We start from the raw sequence: 17788 nt of genomic DNA, 5'->3' as shown, positions 1-17788 counted from the left end.
GTTGGGATAACAGAGCAGACAATGAGATGGAGGCTGGTCCGGGCTTAGAGGGAATCAGCAGAGATCAACAAATGAAAGTTATCAAATGGTACAGACGCGGTACGTGCAACAATCGGCATTCAAATAACACACTGCAGGCTATTGATCTCACGAAAGCCAAGGTAACGAAACGGGCCGGGCCCCATTTTATGCCTGATTTCAAAATGCGAAGCAATTGCTATGAGGACAAGGCGGCGAATTTTAGAGCGATAGAATCTCCACGGTCTTCACAGTCCACGACCTGCTCTTTGTGTCTACCCAAGTACCTTGCAAGTTCCACCTTTCGTCACCATCCAACACCCCGCACCCGCCTATGCAAGCCGGTAACATGAGTTCGCCGATGGGAAATGGCTATACTATCCCTCTTCCTGACGCTACTCCTATAGCTTGCCGTGCAGCCAGACATCCAGGCGATCCGTCAGTCGGATGACTACCAAGAACCTGCCTGGCATACTGTTGGTCAGATTACCAGAGACCACTAGCCGTAGTCGTTGGGAGCGGGCTAGGTGTTCCCTGCGTTGTCAGTCGGTAGTGCCGTAGCGAGGCGCTCGCCGGGGCTAAAAAGCGAAGTCGAGGACGACGGGGGGGATTGGGTCGCAAAAGACCGGATTAGAGATGAGGTATTCAATGTGGGCACGATTGAAGTTGGGATGAAGGACGATGAGATATTGGAGGAGAGAGTAGAGGCCGGGATAAGGGATGACGAATTCGGAGAGAGAGTCGGCGACACCGAGAAGGAAGCAGACGGTGTAATGGAAGGCGAAATGGACAGCGAGAGAGATGACAACTGAGGCGCTCTGCTCAAAGTCGAGCTGGCCGACAAAGGCACAGAACGGTTACTAATGGATATGGATGAAGCGGACGGCACAGAGGCGGACAAAGACGAAGAAACCGACCAAGGCACCGGCACAGACGACGACGTGGCATTGAAGAGCGGCTGGACTCCGCCGCTGGTCGGGGTCGATGGAGAGACTGAAGAAGTAGTGGTACTGATGCTCGACGTCAGGGTGGTGCCCGACAAGTCGGTGGACGACGACGTGGAGGCACTGCTGGTTGAGTTGGGCCAGCGAGGAGGCGACGACGACGAAAACGGCAAGCTAGACGGCGATGCGCTGGGGGAGTAGTAGGTTGACGACCAGTAACTAGACCAAGAAGACGACAATGGCGTCGGTGTTCCCTCATGACAAGTGTCCCGGGACGTGCTGGAGTTTGTTCTCGAGAGCGTACCTGAGAGTGCCAGTGCAGTGGACGTGGACGTGGACGAGGATGAGGACGAGGAGGCCGACGAGATGAACGACAAAGTGGTTGAGTTGGCTGGTGAAGAAACCGAGAGAGTGACGAACGTAGAGGGCACTGACGACCAGGACACGTGCGGGGACGACCAGGACAACACAGACGGTGAGAGCCTGCTTGGCGAGACGAGTGCCGATGACGACGACGACGCCGATTCCGACGCACTCGCAGGCGTCAGAGTCGACACAGTCGTCAGAAGCGTGACAGTTGTAATTGTGGTGACCTCGGTCACCGTCGTCTCGGAAGCAGACGAAGACGAAGCCGACGACGGTGAGACAGAAGAATGCGAGGTCGGTGAAGACGATGCGGTCACCGTGTGGGCCACAGCCACAGTGGTGTTGAATGTCACGCCTGGCTGATAGGACCAAATGACAGGCGTCGTCGAAGGGGACGGCCGCTTAGTCACGGACGTGTAGCCGATGACGCCAGGGGCAGCTGCCAACAATTTGTTAACGAGAAGGCACGATGCACAACAAAAGAAATTAAGAAAAGCAATAGGTGAAAAAGGAAGGAGCAACCCACAGCTGGAACTGGTTCCGTGAGCAGCGTCAGCTGAAGTCGAACTGGAGCTGGAGATGGAGCTGGAGCTGGAGATGGACGAAGCACTGGAGCGGTAAAAGCTCGAGCTGGGCACATCCGTGATGGTCGTCGTCGTCGTCACCGTCACTTCCTCGGTCACGCCGCCCGTTTGGACCTCCGCAGTTGGGACAGACAGACGGTAATCCCGCTTGGAATCATCGTGACGATGACGGGCCTCATTGGTTTTCCCAAGTTGGCTGTTAAAGCGTTCATTGCCGTCGTAATGGAACAGAGAAGGTGCACGACGGGCAGGAGAAGCGGCCACGGGAAGGATAACGAGGGCCATGGCAGCGCCGGTAGCCAGCCACTGGAACTTCATGATGACTGTGGAAGTGAGAGGGGGCGGCAAAAATGAGTGGCAATCAATATGAATTTGGGAGATATAAGTGGGCGATGAAGATACAGGAAAAGGTCGAGACGATCGAGGAAGCTGCCTTGGTCTGGACTGATTCTGGAAGGATGAGAAACGAGAAAAGTGCCTCGTCATATATAGATTTCTTCGTCAATGATAGCTTAGCCTCCTTCCCCTGTTTTCCCTTTTTGTTCTTTTTATTTTGTCTCGAAAATATTTCATATTTTGTCAAACCAGAGCATTCTCTGGGAGGTATGAAATATATCCCATATACAGAAACACAGCGACACAACGGATCGACGGCCCAACGGGTACAGTGCCTCTGTTCTCCGTCGGCCTCTGCAACATACTAGCCGTTGACGAAAAAAATGATATGAGAAACATTTAACATGTACAAAAGGAAAGGAGACATAAATACAGAATAAAGTGAGAGGCGACATCGACGGGCCAAAGTTACAAAGAGAGACACAAAGATGGGTCGAGATGGTCCGACGAACCTTTCCATCATGGCTGTCCAAGGAAAAGTCTCCGATGGTAAAACAGGCCCGTCTTTTTGGTCACCGTCTGTTTCGGCCTTTTGTTTCTCAATTTTGTTTCTCATCTTCAAGATGTCCTGCATCGGCAAGTTCTCGTGTCCCCAGAAATCCATTTACTTCTGGCTACGGAGGCAGTGCCGGCGGTGAGTTTGGCATTGACAACAAGCAAACGCAAGAGTCGGACAGAGACAGAATTACGGGAGGGCTCTCAATTGACCAAATAAATAAAGAAGGGATCTTAAAAACAGAAGGCTACGTATGGAGCACATCCAATATTGTCCTGTCCGCTGCCTGCCGCCTGCCGCCTGCCGTGATTTTATATAACATTAGGTTTTTCTTATTTATCTGGCTCGGCTCTGTAACGCCTCGCATAGAAGTGTCGTCGGCCGTGTTCCTGTCCTTTGTGCTACGTGATCGGACTTGTCCGCTTGAATCACCCAGGAACCTTTTGCAGCCGAGATATTGGAGACGGGATGGTGGTGGACCCAGTTTGGTGTATGTACAACGACACTGTCACTGACGATGTTACTCTACTTCGTCCTTCGTCCTGTTGTACCTCAACTCGGCTCGTCTGGTTGCAATTTCGCGACAGGCCTCTTGCATAGCCTGGTACTGTCGCAGCCACAAACAAAAGTCGGGTCACCGTTTGCAGAAGGACGTACGATTTCTACCGCTTTACGTGGCGAATATGATTTTTGGTTGGGGAAAAAGCTTTAGACTTTCTTGATTTCTTCGTTTGCACTCTGTCTCTCAAGAGCGACCTCTTTCTCAGATCTCTGCAAGTCGGGTTTGTCCCCCCCTTTTTTCATAACCATTCACCCGATCCTATCTTAATCAAAATTTGAGCCGGAAAACGACATCTCTCTCATTCTAATACCTCTCCTAGACATTCCCTTTTTTCTTAAGTCTTTTTTCATTGGGAAGAAAAGAATGCTCAGTTAAGAGGAACGGAGGCCGAAAGTAGGCTAAAAAGATCCGTCCTTGCCGAAAAAAAGAAGTGAAAGTGAGACAGGAGGCAAATAGGAAATAAAAAGCCCGACGGGGAACACATCATCGGGGAGACATAAAAAATGTAAAACATGACATAGCACAAAGGGAAATAGGTACAAAAAAAGGTCGTAATTGCAGTACTAGTACACATGTGGAAAGTTTGTTCATCCAAGTACACAAAACTTTCGTCGACGCCAACGTTACCAGTCATCGCCGGTTCCATTTACTGCGCGTTGCACGTTCCTTCTTGGGTGTTGCAGTCGCCGACAGTGAAGCCGGAGGCTTTGCCCGAGTTGACGGCGTTAGCGCACAAGTTGTTCTGGATAGAGCAGGCGCGCTGCACGGCCGCGCTCTTGTTGACAAAGGTGTCGCCGTTGACCTCGAAAGGCCGGTCCGGGTTACCCGAATCCGTGACGGCAGGGGCCGCAATACCAGCGATGGCGCCCGACGAAGAGGACGACGAGCCATTGTTGTTAGCTATAGCAGTAACATAGTTAGCAGTGGCCTAGCTCGACTTGGAGGAGCGGGACATCTCCTTACCTGACTGGGAGGTGGCCGCTGCACTGCTGCTGGCAGTGGTCGAGCTTGCCGTGTTGCCATTGTTGCCGCCGCCGTTGTTGCCAGAGCCGTTGTTGTTGCCAGAGCCGTTGTTGTTGCCAGAGCCGTTGTTGTTACCGGAACCGTTGTTGTTACCGGAACCGTTGTTGTTACCGGAACCGTTGTTGTTGCCCGTGCTGCCCGTGCCGGCGTTGTTGGTGGTAGTGCTGCCAGAGTTGTTGTTGTTGCCGCCGCCGTTGTTGTTGCCGGAGCCGTTGTTGTTGCCGGAGCCGTTGTTGTTGCCGGAGCCGTTGTTGCTACCGCCGCCGTTGTTGTTGCCGCCATTGCCGCCGACAGAGAAGTAACGGCAGTCATCCTGGAAACCGCGCTGGGCAACGGGCATCAGCACAGGTTGGTGGTTGGCGGACGAAGACATGGTGCAGACACGGTAGTTGCCGGCCGGCAGGCCACCGGCGACAGCCGTAGTGACGGTACCCTGGCCGTTGCCAGCATCGTTGATACCCTTGAAGAAGACAAACTGGCTGGCATCGAGGGGTGTGGTGAACTGGAACGAGTTGCCAACGTCCTGGATGGTCACGTGGGTGTGGCCGATGATGTTACCGTTGTTCTCCAGGTCTTGGGGAGCCGAGTAGTAGGTGCTGGTGGCGTTGGTGAATGTGCCCAGGTTGAGGTTGGCGACCGTCAGGGTAACATTGAAATCCGTAAGCGCGGGGAGGTTGTCGTTGAGCTTAGGGTTTAGGATGACGGTGGAGACCATGTTTGTTGAGGCAGGGATCTTGCCCATGACTGACACTTGTTAGCAATTGTAGGAAGGGAATGAGAAGTAGAGGCCATAACCCACCAATGCCGTTGCAAGAACCCGACTTGATTTGCAGACCGTTGGTCAGGGTTTGGCCAGAGCAAAAGTTGATGAAGTTGGAAGTATCTCTGATTTGTTAGACAAAGTCAATGTGAAAGGGAAACCCCAAAAAGTAAAATAAATAACAACTAAAAAAACGGAAAGGACACCCACGTCTCAGAGTTGGTTTGGCCGTCGGCGGCGACATCGTTGACCTGGCCAGTAACGAAACTGCCAGTCTGAACGGCGTTTTTGTTCAGGCAGGTGTTGCTGGCACGCTTGACAGAGTTGGCATCGGCCTTGGTCGGCGTGCGCTTGATAGCCGAGGCCTCAGTGAGGGCGGCAACGCTGCCGAGAGTGATGAGAACGGACTTGAACATCATTTTGGCGGTGGTGAAGGTGTACTTCGTAAGATACTGACGTAGTCCTGTAGGTATGTATGTTTTATGTTTTGGCTGTGATGTGGTTGGCGATCGACGGATCGGACAGGTGAAGATCAAGGATAGGATATGATATAGGGAGCAAATGTGAAGAGCAAAAGAGAAATAGTTGGTACCGGACCGAGGAAAGAAGAAGGCCAAAAGGTAAGGTAAAAAATGAATGTCAGATGACGCTTGACTAGCAAGTAAAGAAGGTATTGGTAAAATAAAAAGTAAACACGACGATAGGTTGTGATGGCAAGCCTTTTCGGTCGAGTTTGATGCTTTGTAAAAAAGAGTGATAGAATGGAACACAGTCCAGCAGTTCAGAAACAAGCAAGAAGCGAAAGAAGTGTGGAGGAAAAGAAAGACGAAGCGAACAAAAGAATGCAAAAAAGTGCGAAGCAAGATGGTTTCTCGACTGAGGAGAATAGGAAAGGAGGAGACAGAAATAAAGCAAGAGAGCCAAGCCTTTCTCTTTATATGCCAGGCACGACGACGAGACGATGCTATGTGCAACAATGTTTGACAAGCATGTCGAGGGGAAGGGGTTGCAGGCTGGTGCAGGCCTGGCTGAGCTTGGCGCCTAAGTGGAGCCATCGCGAAGTGCGGCCAGGTACAGCCATTTAGGCCAGGGTGTGGGACGAGGATGCCGAGGATGCGATTTTGTGAGAGTCGTGTAAGTGGGCGAGCCAGGGTTGGGGGCCGTGAGCCGCGAGTCTGAGTCGTGAGTCGTGAGTCGAAGCCATGGGTTGTGGGTTGTATGCAGATTCTTGGGAATGGTGAGTGAGTGGTGAGGGCCTCGGTGGCGGTCGGCTATGGCCGCCCTGGCTCTTCCTCCGACGTTGACATCGGATATGCAAGATCTCCACACCACCAGTGCACAAGAGACGCAGAAGAGACACGATGAGAGACAGTGCTGGCCTACCAGCAGGATCGTGCAGGGGCGTCCCAGGAGAACGGTCAAACAAGACCCCTAAATCACACTAGTGAAAAAGAAGAAGACACAGGAGGCTGTACGGAGTACGTCGAGTTTTGTGTGTAAGAAGGAGACTAGGCCAGGGGCTGGAGGTTCACTCGACGGCTAGGGCGGAAATGGTGTGGAGGTTGTCGAGTGTGGCAGCGTTGCAACTTTGCAATCTTGACATGGCGGACGCGATGAGAGTCCAGAGACAGCCTGTTGCATGTTGTCAGGCTGTTGGCTGTTGGCTGTTGTGGCTGGGGGGAACCGATGATTTTCATCCATGTGTGATCCTGTGGGAATCTATCAAGGCTCTGTGTGTGTCTGTGATGATGCATGTCATGGCAGAGGTCAAACAAACACGACAAACAACAAGAGTCAAGGCGAAAACCAGACAGAAAACAAGGGCGGAACAATGGGGCCGTCCATCATAGGGGGCAAACACGACGAGCTGCACAGGGAGCCGAGTGTCGAAAGGGGGCACTTCTTCGATAATGGGACGACAGACAATGCAGCAACGCAGACGATCTCAACAGCAGTAAATGCTGAGCAGAAAAGATGCGCCTGCTATGGCGATCATGAGGCGCAGGACAAGGAAAAGACGGCACGGGGCTGCAAACACTGGTTGGTCCTTAACCTGGTCAGCATGCTCGTTGCTGGGTACATCGCCCGAGCTGTAATACCGTCTAATGGTCGGGGGTCGCTTGCATAGGCGAGCACCGCATTCCTGGATGCTGGTGATGGGGAAAAAACACGATGGAGGAGAAAAAGAAGAGAGGGGCCATGGGGGCGCATTGTTTTCGCTTGACGTCGATGCGGCTCGAACTGTTAGAGGTTGACAGGGAAAGTGCAGGGGGGTTCCGGGCACTAGCGATGGGGATGCGGCAGGTGCTTGGGACCGCCCCACTACTTTAAAATTCCACATGCTGTGATTGGCTAGCATGTTGTCATTCTGGTGCAAATCAGGGGAAGGAGCTACCAGGTGCGTCTTGCAGCAGACTTGAGTGTGCTGAGAAGCTGTTAGTGGGCTTCCAGGGGGATTTTCGAGCTTGTTAGGGCGCTCTTCCAGCTATGAGAGGCATTTTGGCAGGCGGGTGAGCTGGGCCGCACAGAGACTCGACCAGGAGACTGGAACCAGGGCCTCAGGCGCGTTGGGTTTCGCACCCTGAACGTCGATGAGACATGTTCGACCAGAGTTTGTGGACACAAAAAGTAAGCGCATGTTTGAGGGAGTAAAACGTTCTATGAGTAGGATGCAAGAGGCAGAAGACATGTATTGTATGAGAGAAGGAAAGGAAGTGACGACGAAAACAACAAAGATGAATAGATGAATGGATGAAAAGGAAAAAAGCGACAAAAAGCTATGTCATCGCAACAGCTTCAACAGCCAGACAGAAACCAGTCGGCTCATTAGATGTCGGCGTCTGTGCCGTGACCCGAAGCAGACACAATGCTCTCGGCGATCGGCTGGCTCTGTTGATTGTCGATGCGCCAACTAGCTGGCCATGCCTTGTTCTGCTCATCCAGCCGGCGATCCTCGACTTGTGGGGTTTGCTGCTGTTGATTTGGGCCCTCTCACTGCTCTCTGACCGATGGTTCTGGGTCGCCAGGGTCTATGTCACGCACCTAGGATGATGTAGCGATCTCGGAAGAAATGGGGAAATAACGGGAGACTGGCCCTCCCAAACATTATGCATTGCTTGGACTCTCAATCTCAACTCTTGGACTGATAAAGAGAGGGACAGATCAATTAATGCTGGACATCCTATGTCCTATGATTGCCGCTGAGCCTCTGCCTTGCCGTCTCCATACAGCGAACCCATGAACCAGTACGACATATGTTTGTGCGGCGTTTATGCGGAGAGCCGAGGAGCCAGTGTTCCTTTCTTCCTGCCACTGCGTGCTTTTTTCGTTTATTTACTTTTTATTCTGACTGAAGTCTCTCCCACATCCTCTGCGTCCGTCCCCTCTACGGCTGTCGTATCGTCTTCGGTTTGTGCGGACCAAACAAGTGCGCCACCATGAAACACTTTTTTTTTTTTTTTATTTTCATTCTCACATTTCCGTCATAGTATTTCTCTGTTATTAAATTATGTCGTACCTCTTCTCATCTCTTTTGTTGCCTCACACAAAACATTGACATAAAACGTCCTCCGCCTGGTCCCCCTGGCCCGACACCCTGAAACAGTGTTTCCAATGTCTATCCAGCTTGTCTGTGAACCTTCCTCTTCTGTTGCTCTGATATTCCCCGTTTCTTTTTCTCCCTTTTCTTTTTTCTAGTCCTTTGCCTTTCATACAGTCGCCGTCTGTTCTTCTCACCGCTTCAAGTCATTTCTCCGACATGGTCGGTTGCCTATTTCCATCTGTTTCTCCTTCTCCTCCACTTCCCATTGTACCCTGTCGTAATTCTTTTTGTGATGTCTTCTACGCTCTTTCACCACCAAACCTGGCTTGACCCATGCTATGGACAGGTCTGCCTCGTCTCCTCCCCATCAGTATCGTCGGTTCAACCCTGCGTCCCCTTCTTTGACGGGTCTCAGAAACCCAACTTGTCCACTCATAATCATTCCTCTCTGTCTCCTTTTGTGTTTTCATGTCATGCCCATGTTTCGTCGATTCGGTCTGATGCAACAGAATTGTCAAGCCATCCACATGCTCGCTGCCGTCTTAGCCGTTGGCTTGTTCAAGACTAATGTTTATCGTATACATCTCTTACACCTCATATTTCATACGATGGGTGCGGTATGTAGCCAGATGCAAGTGTTGACATCGTATAGTCCCTACCTTGTTGTCTACAAAGCACGGCATACGCCTCTGAATTGGCAAGCAAGCGCACTATGTCCCATGTTCGTCCGATCTGAGTATCTCCCAAAACCTCCATTGGAGATCCCAAGGCCCTTTCGTCGATCAACGCGATGATCCGCACATGCTGCAGTTTCATACCATCACAATACTGACCGGGTTACATAACCAAAAACGAGACATAGCTATGTACGCGGTGGCCTTCATAAGACAAACAAGCTTAATAAGTCCATAGTCTAGCATTCTGTCCCGTGAAGAGAGAAACAAGGTAACAATACAAACAGAAAAGACACAGTCGCTAGCCCATAATCATATACTCACATCTCAAACGGCTCGCCACAATGCTCCATACGGCAGCTGCCGTACTCATAGTAAGAATATACACAGATTCATATGGCTGCCCTTAACTCACTTTGATGACGACAAGAAACAAAACCGAATCGTGATCCTCACAACTCGCCAACCTTGCTCGAGGAAATCTTGGCAGCGAGCAAGTCCAGCCACGCCGCAAGCCTGTATCCGGCCCGTGCCACTTGGATCTCGACGACCGGTGCCGCGTCGTCGTAGTAACTGGAGCCAAGTTCCTGGCCCACGATCGCCTTGGGACCTTGGGGGAGGACTGCGGGGGGAAAAAATGGAATGGTCAGCTAACATTTTTGCGAGGCTCATAAAGTATCATGAAACGTTTGCTTCATCTTGTCGTGTCGAGACACATACCGTGTGTGCAAACATATGCGTTGCTCTCGCGTGCCCAGATGAGCGCTGTGCCTTCCGTATCGGCGAGGCCGATGCCGTCCAGCCAGTTCTTGCTCTCCGCCACAAACTTGCCGCCCCGGATGTCCGCCACCAGCTGGTCCGCAAACTGCCGCGCCGCGCCGTAAGGCGAGCCCCGTACACCGCCCACCAGCTTCTCGAGAATGCTGGTGTCCCACACGTGGTGCAAGTTCAAGAACTTATTGTCGAACTTGACGTGGATGCCGTTGCCGCCCTTGGCCACGTCCTCCGTGTGCAGCGGCTGATGCAGGTCACTAACAAAGTGGACGATAAACTTGGCCGCTTGCTCGTGCTCCCAGGGCGGCAGCTGGCCGTCCGCGTCAATCAGCCGCGACGTGTAGTTCTGCAGCGCTGAGATCACGCAGCCCTCCTTCTTACAGTCGCGCTGCATGATCACATCACAGCTGGACGGCGGGTCGTCCTTGGCGTCGATGAAGTGGAACGGCCCCGTGAAGCGGCCCCATTTGGTATACCGGATGTTGTCAGCCCACGTCGCCACGTTGGCTAGGTAGTCTGACGACTCGTTGCGCAGCAGCGTCTGGAAGTACGTCGCCGTCTCATCCTTGACAAAGGCACTGGCCACGTAGGCGATCGTGATGTGCCCGAAGCCTGGGCGGAATGGTTAGGGCAAAGCACATTCATGACCTGTATGTATGGTGTGTACATAGAAGGGGAGGCATGATCGATAGCAATCCATGCTGCATCGCAGAAGACGCCGTCAAATGCACCTCTCATCTAATACTATTTTCGTTTCTTACCTCCCCAAGCTGCCACGCTGGGCAGCACTGTAGCACATGCCAGTAGAGGCACAGCGAACTTCATGATTTGAGGAATAACGATGCGTTACGGTTAATTTGGAGCAAGGTCGGTGTGTCGTCGGACTGTTTGTGAGTACTGTGCAGTTTTCGAATCGACGCTCGAATGCGATCTAAGGTTGTAGATGAAGGTGAAAGGTGGAGATCCGATAGGCAGGGAGAAGTCAAGACGATCGGCGAGACACAAGAGGTTGGGCGCGTAGCACGTTGAGCGTGCTCCTTTTGTATTGCGTTTCTGGCGAGCTCCTGCTTCTTATAATGCGTCCGTCAAGTCGTTGTTTCTGTTGAAAGCCCCTTCGCAAAGCCAAGAAATGCTCCTGCCTCCAGCTCCGAAAGGTAGGGCTGAATTGCTTGAGCTTGTCACAGAAGCTGGTCGTTCGCTGCTATATGACTGGTTGCTGCTTGCTCTTGCCCTGAGTTGCTAGAGGAACAACAGCTGTGGCTACAGCCAACTGCAGCCACTGCGCTCCAAATAGGCTGCACTGGGCGAATGGGAGGCGGTGCTAAGGCACGTGCGGAAAACGGATCAGGCACACTGTTCTCCTGCCTGTAAAATGCGTGTGTCTCGTGTACTTCGTACTGTTTCAGGGGATCCGAAAATAGCCGCCGTTTTAATCCAAATAGATTGCCTTGGGCAGGATGTGGCTGGCTGAGGCCGCAGAGTCAGAATCTTATGTCTTGAGAAGCACGTCTCGTGAGCTATGATCGAAATCCTCGCGTCTGGCACGGGACAGAATCGATTGTTGGATCCTATGCTGTCATAATCGTTGTTCGGTTCTTCCCGTGACGTCGCATAGTGCGTAGATGCGACAACCACTGTGTCTTTCCGTATTGCTGAGCTTGATTGGCACTAGCCCCAATTAGGAAATTTCAAGTCTCGCTGATGAGGAGGCGACACCTGGGGTCCTTCCATGTTGGGATTTTCCTGCCTCTGCCGCGGTCATATGGCGTAGCTCGTGTCTTATCTTTGCCTTGGCTCTGTGTCATTTTGGCGCGCGATAACACTGCATCGCCACCAGCCCGCTTTTCTCCTCTTCTTTCTCAGCTTTGACTTTCACGTCAAATTCGGAACATTGTCCAACCACGTCTGGTCGCTGCACACGTCTTTATTTTATGTGTTACGCCTCTCTCTATCATCTCACGAGCAAGAGCGGCCGGGCTGCACCTGCCTTGAGACGCACAATCGCTCGTTCGGCCCTTCTTCTTCTGTCACCCGAACTCTAAGGCCCGCGGTCTTTTCTTCGACTTCACGTCTTCCTTCCCCTCTTTCGGCTCGATTCTTTCTCAAAACACGACAGTCGACACCAAAACTCATCTTTACTTCTGTTCACAGCCCCCGCGATGGTGGTGTTTCGCGTACCAGCAGCTGCGACGCTCGCTGCTCGGTCAGCCGCAGTCGCCGCTGCGGCGCTCCAGTCAAAAACTAGTTCTCCCGAACCGACTATCCGGGAAGCACTCTCTGGCATATTTGGCAGCGTCAGCTTAACAGCATGGATATGTCTACTGGTAGGTGCTTTGAGTCTTTTGGTTTGCATGAAGATCAAATAGGCGACTCTACTAACGCGACGGACCGTAGCTACCGCAACTGATCCAGAACTACAAGGGCCAAAGCGCGGATGGCCTATCGATGGCATTCCTCTTTGTCTGGCTTCTTGGTGATGCCACAAACTTATCAGGCGCCCTCTGGACCGGCCTCGCACCAACAGCCGTTGCCCTCGCCTTCTACTTCTGCATTGCCGACATCGTCTTGATCACCCAGTGCCTCTACTACAACACAAAGTCCGCTCGTCGGGATCGGCTGCTTCGCCAGGGCCGCACACGGCGTCGGAGCTCGTCTACGGCCGTAGCGGGCCAAAGTGGTGATGACGACGTGAGTGAGGAGGTGATTTCCGAGGAGGGCGAGGAGGACGAGGACGATAGTCCGCTTCTGGCCCGCCGCCGTAGCTCCAGCATCGGCCTGCCTGGCTCACACCGCCGTCACTCGATCCGCCGGTCCGAGTCCAGCCTGGATCCCCTGCGCCGCATCATTACCGGCGAAGATGAGACCCCCGACAGCAACCCTTGGCTGCATAACACGTTGAGCCTGGTGGCTGTGTGGATTGTGGGCGCGCTGGGCTACTTTGTGTCGTACCGCATGGGCGCATGGGATGCAACGGACCCTGTGGATGGTGGTGGCGGCAATGCTGCCAACCCGGCGCCGTCCAAGGAGGACGACGTGTACGCCAAGATCGGCCTGGCGCTTGGCTACTGTAGCGCCGTGTTTTACCTGTGCGCTCGCATCCCGCAGATCTTGAAGAACTACCGCGAGAAGTCCTGTGAAGGTAAGCTGAAAGCATGAGACAGGGATGTTGACTATTGGGCTCAATTGGACAAATACACTTGACTAACGACTTGTGTGTTATAGGCCTGGCACTGCTCTTCTTCCTTTTGTCCCTGACAGGAAACTTCACCTACGGAGCCAGCTTGGTGGCCTACTCCCAAGACGGCAAGTACCTCCTCAACGCGCTGCCGTGGCTTCTGGGCTCGCTCGGCACCATTGTCGAGGACGTTATAATATTCTTCCAGTTCCGCCTCTATTCGCCGAAACGCAACGCCATCAAGCCCACCGCTGGCTCGTCTGTCAACGGCTCGGCGACGTCTTACGGCACGGTTTAGTCAGGATGGATAGTCGACTGCCCCTGCCACTGCTACCCTCTATTACCTGCTTTTCATCTCGCCGTCCGCTGTTTACACTCGACGCCCGAACTCGAAACATTTGCTTTTCACCGTCCCTAGTCGGGACCTGTGATCTGCACTGCATATATCATTTGTGTACCTTTATGAACTGGCGTCTCTTGTTTATGTTTCCAGTCCTATGCTTCTTTGGTAATGGCGAACATATTTTCTTTTGGCATAGTCATTGGCATAGTCTTTTGCAGAATTTTCTGGCATACACCATACCTTCTTGGCATACTTTTTTGGCATATTTTTTGTGTATATTGGTCAGCCCATTGGCCAGCCGTACAGGCGATGTCTCAGGACATTCGGACGCTTGAATTGACCGTTTTCATGAAACCGTTTCCCAACAGCATCCACTGCCAGCATCATCGTCGGACCTGCAAAGATGTGTGCCGACTTTCAATGTGCGGGCAAATCCCCTCCCCAAATGAAAGATACCTAGTTCCACACCAAAACCATGCGCAATAACAAGTACCGCACTAATTAGAAAACTAACAAGTGGGTTGGCCAATCATATCGCGCTGACAGACCTTTGTCAGCCGAAACTCGCCCATCAAATGTGATTGTCAGCATCAAGTAATTGCTGCAAAGTGACACCCAAATTTACAACGGCCGCTTAGCCAACGCACAGTTCTGTGGGAATTGACGGCGGGCTCTGAATTGTCATGCTCAACAAATGGAATAACATGGTGTTTCGGCGACCCGCGGTTTAGTGGATTCCACGCCATTCCAGCCACTTGTCGCCTGGTCTTCGTCTAGCTACGCACAGCGTCATATATGTTATGCTTTTTGCTTACAAGAGACTTACAGAAGCTGAAATGGAGCAGCCCATGATTGGTGGTGATGACCACCCAATGCGCACGCTTCAGCATCGCCGATGAAACGAATGCCGAGCAGCTTCTCGACGTATCTCCACGGGATGGACATATCTATATAAGGACGTTTCGCCTTTCGATTTGTTGAGTTTTGTTATTTCTCGATCTCGTTATTAGAATTGCAATCAATCAAGCAATTGGGGAAAACAGCATCAACAGCTAGCAACTCACACAGCCCACATCAACCTCGCCCCGAAAGGCAGATCAACCAAATCTTCTAAACAACACAGCCAACATCCCGGCAAACACCCCCACCGCCACCTCTATCTCCATCTCCCTCGAAAATGACAGACATGTCCGCCAAGACTGCTGCCTCTACTGTCGCCAAGGCGGCGGCCGCTGCTCACCGTCTGCCCCATGCCACCATCAAGCCGCATCGGTCCTCTAGCCGCGGCCATTCTAACCATGGCTGGCTCAACACATACCACTCTTTCTCCTTTGCTGACTGGTACAACCCCAAGTTTCAAAGCTTCGGATCTTTGCGCGTGCTGAACGAGGACCGTGTCCAGCCCGAGTCGGGCTTCCCCACGCACCCGCACCGCGACTTTGAGATTTTCAGCTATGGCATCTCCGGTGAGCTGACACACCGCGACTCCATGGTCCGCAGCGGCCACGAGGACGGTGTCAACGCAAAGCAGTTCTATCGCGTGAAGCGCGGTGACGTGCAGTTCACCACGGGCGGCACGGGCATTGCACACAGCGAGTTCAACGAGCACAAGACAGATCCCGTCCACTTTTTGCAGATCTGGGCTGTCCCATGGAAGCGCGGCCTGCCTCCGAACTACCACACGGCCAACTTCAACGACGAGTCCAAGCGCGCTGCCGCTGAGAAAGGCGCGTTTGTGCCCATCCTGAGCCCGCTCGCTGCCGGTCCGGACGCGACGGCTGCCGAGGAGGCCGCCGCCGTGCCCAAGGTACCCGGTACCATCCCAATCCACGCCGACTTTGGTATGGGAGCCACTCTTCTGGCGCCCCAGAAGACGGCTACTTGGACGGTCGGTCTGGGCCAACCTGGCGCTGTGACGGAGGCCAACAAGCGCAAGGTGTTTGTGCATCTACCCATGACGACCAAGCACAAGACCAACGGCGGTCCCGGCGCACGCATTCGCCTAGACGGCCGTGAAGATGCCATCCTGGACGAGGGTGATGGTGCCTTTGTCGATCTCGTCAACGCCGGTGACAAGTTGACGGTTGAGAGCATCGGCGCGGCCGATGCCGAGGTTGTTGTCCTGGACACGGCGTGAAGGATGGGAAATAAAATTCAGGCAAAACTTAATCAGATATAAGAGCATTATTTCATGTATAGCCGTCGTAGTCGATAGGTGACGATCTTTTGGTCATATACTCATTTTTTTATAGCAATATCCACATTCTTTACATTTATTTTATCATATTGAACAGCAAACTAAGCCAAGTGATTGCATTTAGGGAGGACTAAAATGAACTTTACCAGTCTATGTCCTTACCGTTTGAACAATCGCATAGTGTTTTTTTAAATGCCACTCACGTTAAAATCCTGTTGCATCGAAACTATGATCGCCCGTCACATGGACCTGCGACACGGAGAAACCGTCAATCGACAAAAGCAACCGGGCCCATAGATGTGTTTGACAGACCGCGATGGGGCATGGGAGGCGGTGCGTAGGACTTGGAGCCTGTCTCCCGTTGCAACTTTGACGGTGGTGACGATCTCATCGACCCACCATAGCACGACCTACCACAGTTGACGGGAGGAAGCACAAGCACAGGCGTTGGAAACATCATGTTGGATGTGACGCAGTTAAAGACTGGGTCGACCTGGAAATCGAGACACGGCTGTAGCAGACGGACGGCCTTGGTGTAGGCTCCGATGTGGTCATCGTCCACAATATCGAGCGTCCAATCGACGAGAAAACGAATTGGAGACCTTCGATGGTCGTTGTCAGGTTGTTTAGACGATATGGGTGAAGGGAAAGAAGAAAGAAGCGGAGTTGAGGAGGGAGAGTCCGGACGTGAGTGAGATGAAAGAGGCTGCCAGAGTAGGGCCGTTCCGCCACGGACGAGCCGAGTAACATGCGTGAAGAAACTGGTGACGCAGTTCCGGAACTTGCCGCTATTCTTGCGAAACGGTGGAAACGAGTGAAACTGGACGATGAGAGGGGAGTCGGAGGTAAACGAGGAAGTCGTCTGCGAAGAGCCATATCCAATAGAAAAAGCGTGCCGTTGCTGCCGGCGCCGGCGCCGAGAGTGGAGGTTGCGAGAAGTGTCCTTGGGGACGTCTTCAAATGGGAGGGGTTGCCGCAACGCACGGAGCGACTGCGGTGAGTTATTGGAGAGCTCGCAAAAGGGAATGGTGGGAGAGGTGGGAGCTGAACAAGCCATGGTTGAGTATCAAAAATGGCACGAAATGAACTGAAAACCGTGCAAACAGTCGATCAAAAAACAATTGACACAAATTCTAAAAAACTGTGAAACAGAACGCTGCAAAAACGAAATAGAAATCGAGCAAAAGGGACTGGCTAGAAGATATCAAACAGAAGAAGACGAAAGTAAGGATCAAAAAACAAAAAAAAAAAAACTTGACGAAGCTACGCGACGGTTTGGCCGCTGTGCTTGTGTTTTGCGGTGACCGCAATGTTATTGTCCGCGAAATCCAAAAGAGAGAATGCGCAGAAGGTCTTGATTGGGGAAAGTGATGTTTATATATCCCAAGAAGACTAATGCTATTGCTTCTCTGTGCATTGTTCATGGAAGATGTGCGTGTTTTTGTTTGTTCACGTTGCTGGCTCCTTTGTAGCCTCAACAAAGGGGTCGAGAGCACAAACCTGATTTTGTCGTCGTGTCAACAAAGATAGGTAAGCTATGGATAGGGTCAGTTGTTGGACAACAAAGGTAGCTCGGTGGCTGTATTGTCTTTTTCTTTCTTCCTCTTCTGCTGTTACCCTTAAACTCTCGTTTTGTACATCGCTTCACGATGCTGCTCGATTTTGAAGCTTGTCGCCGTTGGTGGACTTGCTCACGTGCGCAACTCAGAGCTACATGACCTAATCCTCTGCAATAGCATGGCTTCAAAGAAGAAAGTCGTCGCAAAGTCAAGAAGCCCTCAGTTTCTTGTTTGCCTTGTCGCCGGGTCCCGCGATCAAAACACGTCTGGGCATCATTGGTGACGACCAGTCGTTCCTTCCCTTTTTGTCAACTCAGCACACCTTCCATTTTCTACAACTCACAAATTTATATGAAAATTCCTCTAAGAAAGACAA

General features: G+C 52.2%; 7 protein-coding genes across 7 annotated transcripts; 3 read left to right on the top strand and 4 right to left on the bottom strand.

Moving 5' to 3' along the window:
- Positions 1 to 596: 596 nt before the first annotated feature.
- Positions 597 to 2230, bottom strand: SPSK_10524 (uncharacterized protein; the record flags this gene model as incomplete). The annotated part of the gene is made up of 4 exons (XM_016736902.1): positions 597 to 851; positions 944 to 1241; positions 1267 to 1729; positions 1855 to 2230. 4 exons carry the CDS (start codon positions 2228 to 2230, stop codon positions 597 to 599), a joined length of 1392 nt encoding a protein of 463 aa, XP_016585372.1.
- A 1782-nt stretch (positions 2231 to 4012) lies between these two features.
- Positions 4013 to 5568, bottom strand: SPSK_03296 (uncharacterized protein; the record flags this gene model as incomplete). Its single annotated transcript, XM_016730134.1, has 4 exons — positions 4013 to 4266; positions 4330 to 5133; positions 5189 to 5274; positions 5360 to 5568. 4 exons carry the CDS (start codon positions 5566 to 5568, stop codon positions 4013 to 4015), a joined length of 1353 nt encoding a protein of 450 aa, XP_016585371.1.
- Positions 5569 to 6848: 1280 nt separating this feature from the next.
- On the top strand, positions 6849 to 7277 carry SPSK_03706 (uncharacterized protein; the record flags this gene model as incomplete). Its single annotated transcript, XM_016730540.1, has 1 exon — positions 6849 to 7277. One exon carries the CDS (start codon positions 6849 to 6851, stop codon positions 7275 to 7277), a length of 429 nt encoding a protein of 142 aa, XP_016585370.1.
- A 2539-nt stretch (positions 7278 to 9816) lies between these two features.
- Positions 9817 to 10963, bottom strand: SPSK_03447 (uncharacterized protein; the record flags this gene model as incomplete). Its single annotated transcript, XM_016730285.1, has 3 exons — positions 9817 to 9986; positions 10085 to 10750; positions 10900 to 10963. 3 exons carry the CDS (start codon positions 10961 to 10963, stop codon positions 9817 to 9819), a joined length of 900 nt encoding a protein of 299 aa, XP_016585369.1.
- Positions 10964 to 12297: 1334 nt separating this feature from the next.
- SPSK_03392 (vacuolar membrane pq loop repeat protein) lies at positions 12298 to 13611 on the top strand (the record flags this gene model as incomplete). The annotated part of the gene is made up of 3 exons (XM_016730230.1): positions 12298 to 12462; positions 12533 to 13277; positions 13361 to 13611. 3 exons carry the CDS (start codon positions 12298 to 12300, stop codon positions 13609 to 13611), a joined length of 1161 nt encoding a protein of 386 aa, XP_016585368.1.
- A 1222-nt stretch (positions 13612 to 14833) lies between these two features.
- SPSK_03523 (pirin domain protein) lies at positions 14834 to 15793 on the top strand (the record flags this gene model as incomplete). Its single annotated transcript, XM_016730361.1, has 1 exon — positions 14834 to 15793. The coding sequence occupies one exon, from the start codon at positions 14834 to 14836 to the stop codon at positions 15791 to 15793; it is 960 nt and encodes a 319-aa protein (XP_016585367.1).
- A 328-nt stretch (positions 15794 to 16121) lies between these two features.
- SPSK_03591 (uncharacterized protein) lies at positions 16122 to 16910 on the bottom strand (the record flags this gene model as incomplete). Its single annotated transcript, XM_016730428.1, has 1 exon — positions 16122 to 16910. One exon carries the CDS (start codon positions 16908 to 16910, stop codon positions 16122 to 16124), a length of 789 nt encoding a protein of 262 aa, XP_016585366.1.
- Between the last annotated feature and the right edge of the window lie 878 nt (positions 16911 to 17788).

This window comes from Sporothrix schenckii (assembly GCF_000961545.1).
Source record: "Sporothrix schenckii 1099-18 chromosome Unknown Cont47, whole genome shotgun sequence".
Classification (NCBI taxonomy): Eukaryota; Fungi; Ascomycota; class Sordariomycetes; order Ophiostomatales; family Ophiostomataceae; genus Sporothrix; species Sporothrix schenckii.
Note: the sequence above shows the minus strand (reverse complement) of the source record. Positions and strands in the feature narration are given on the sequence as shown.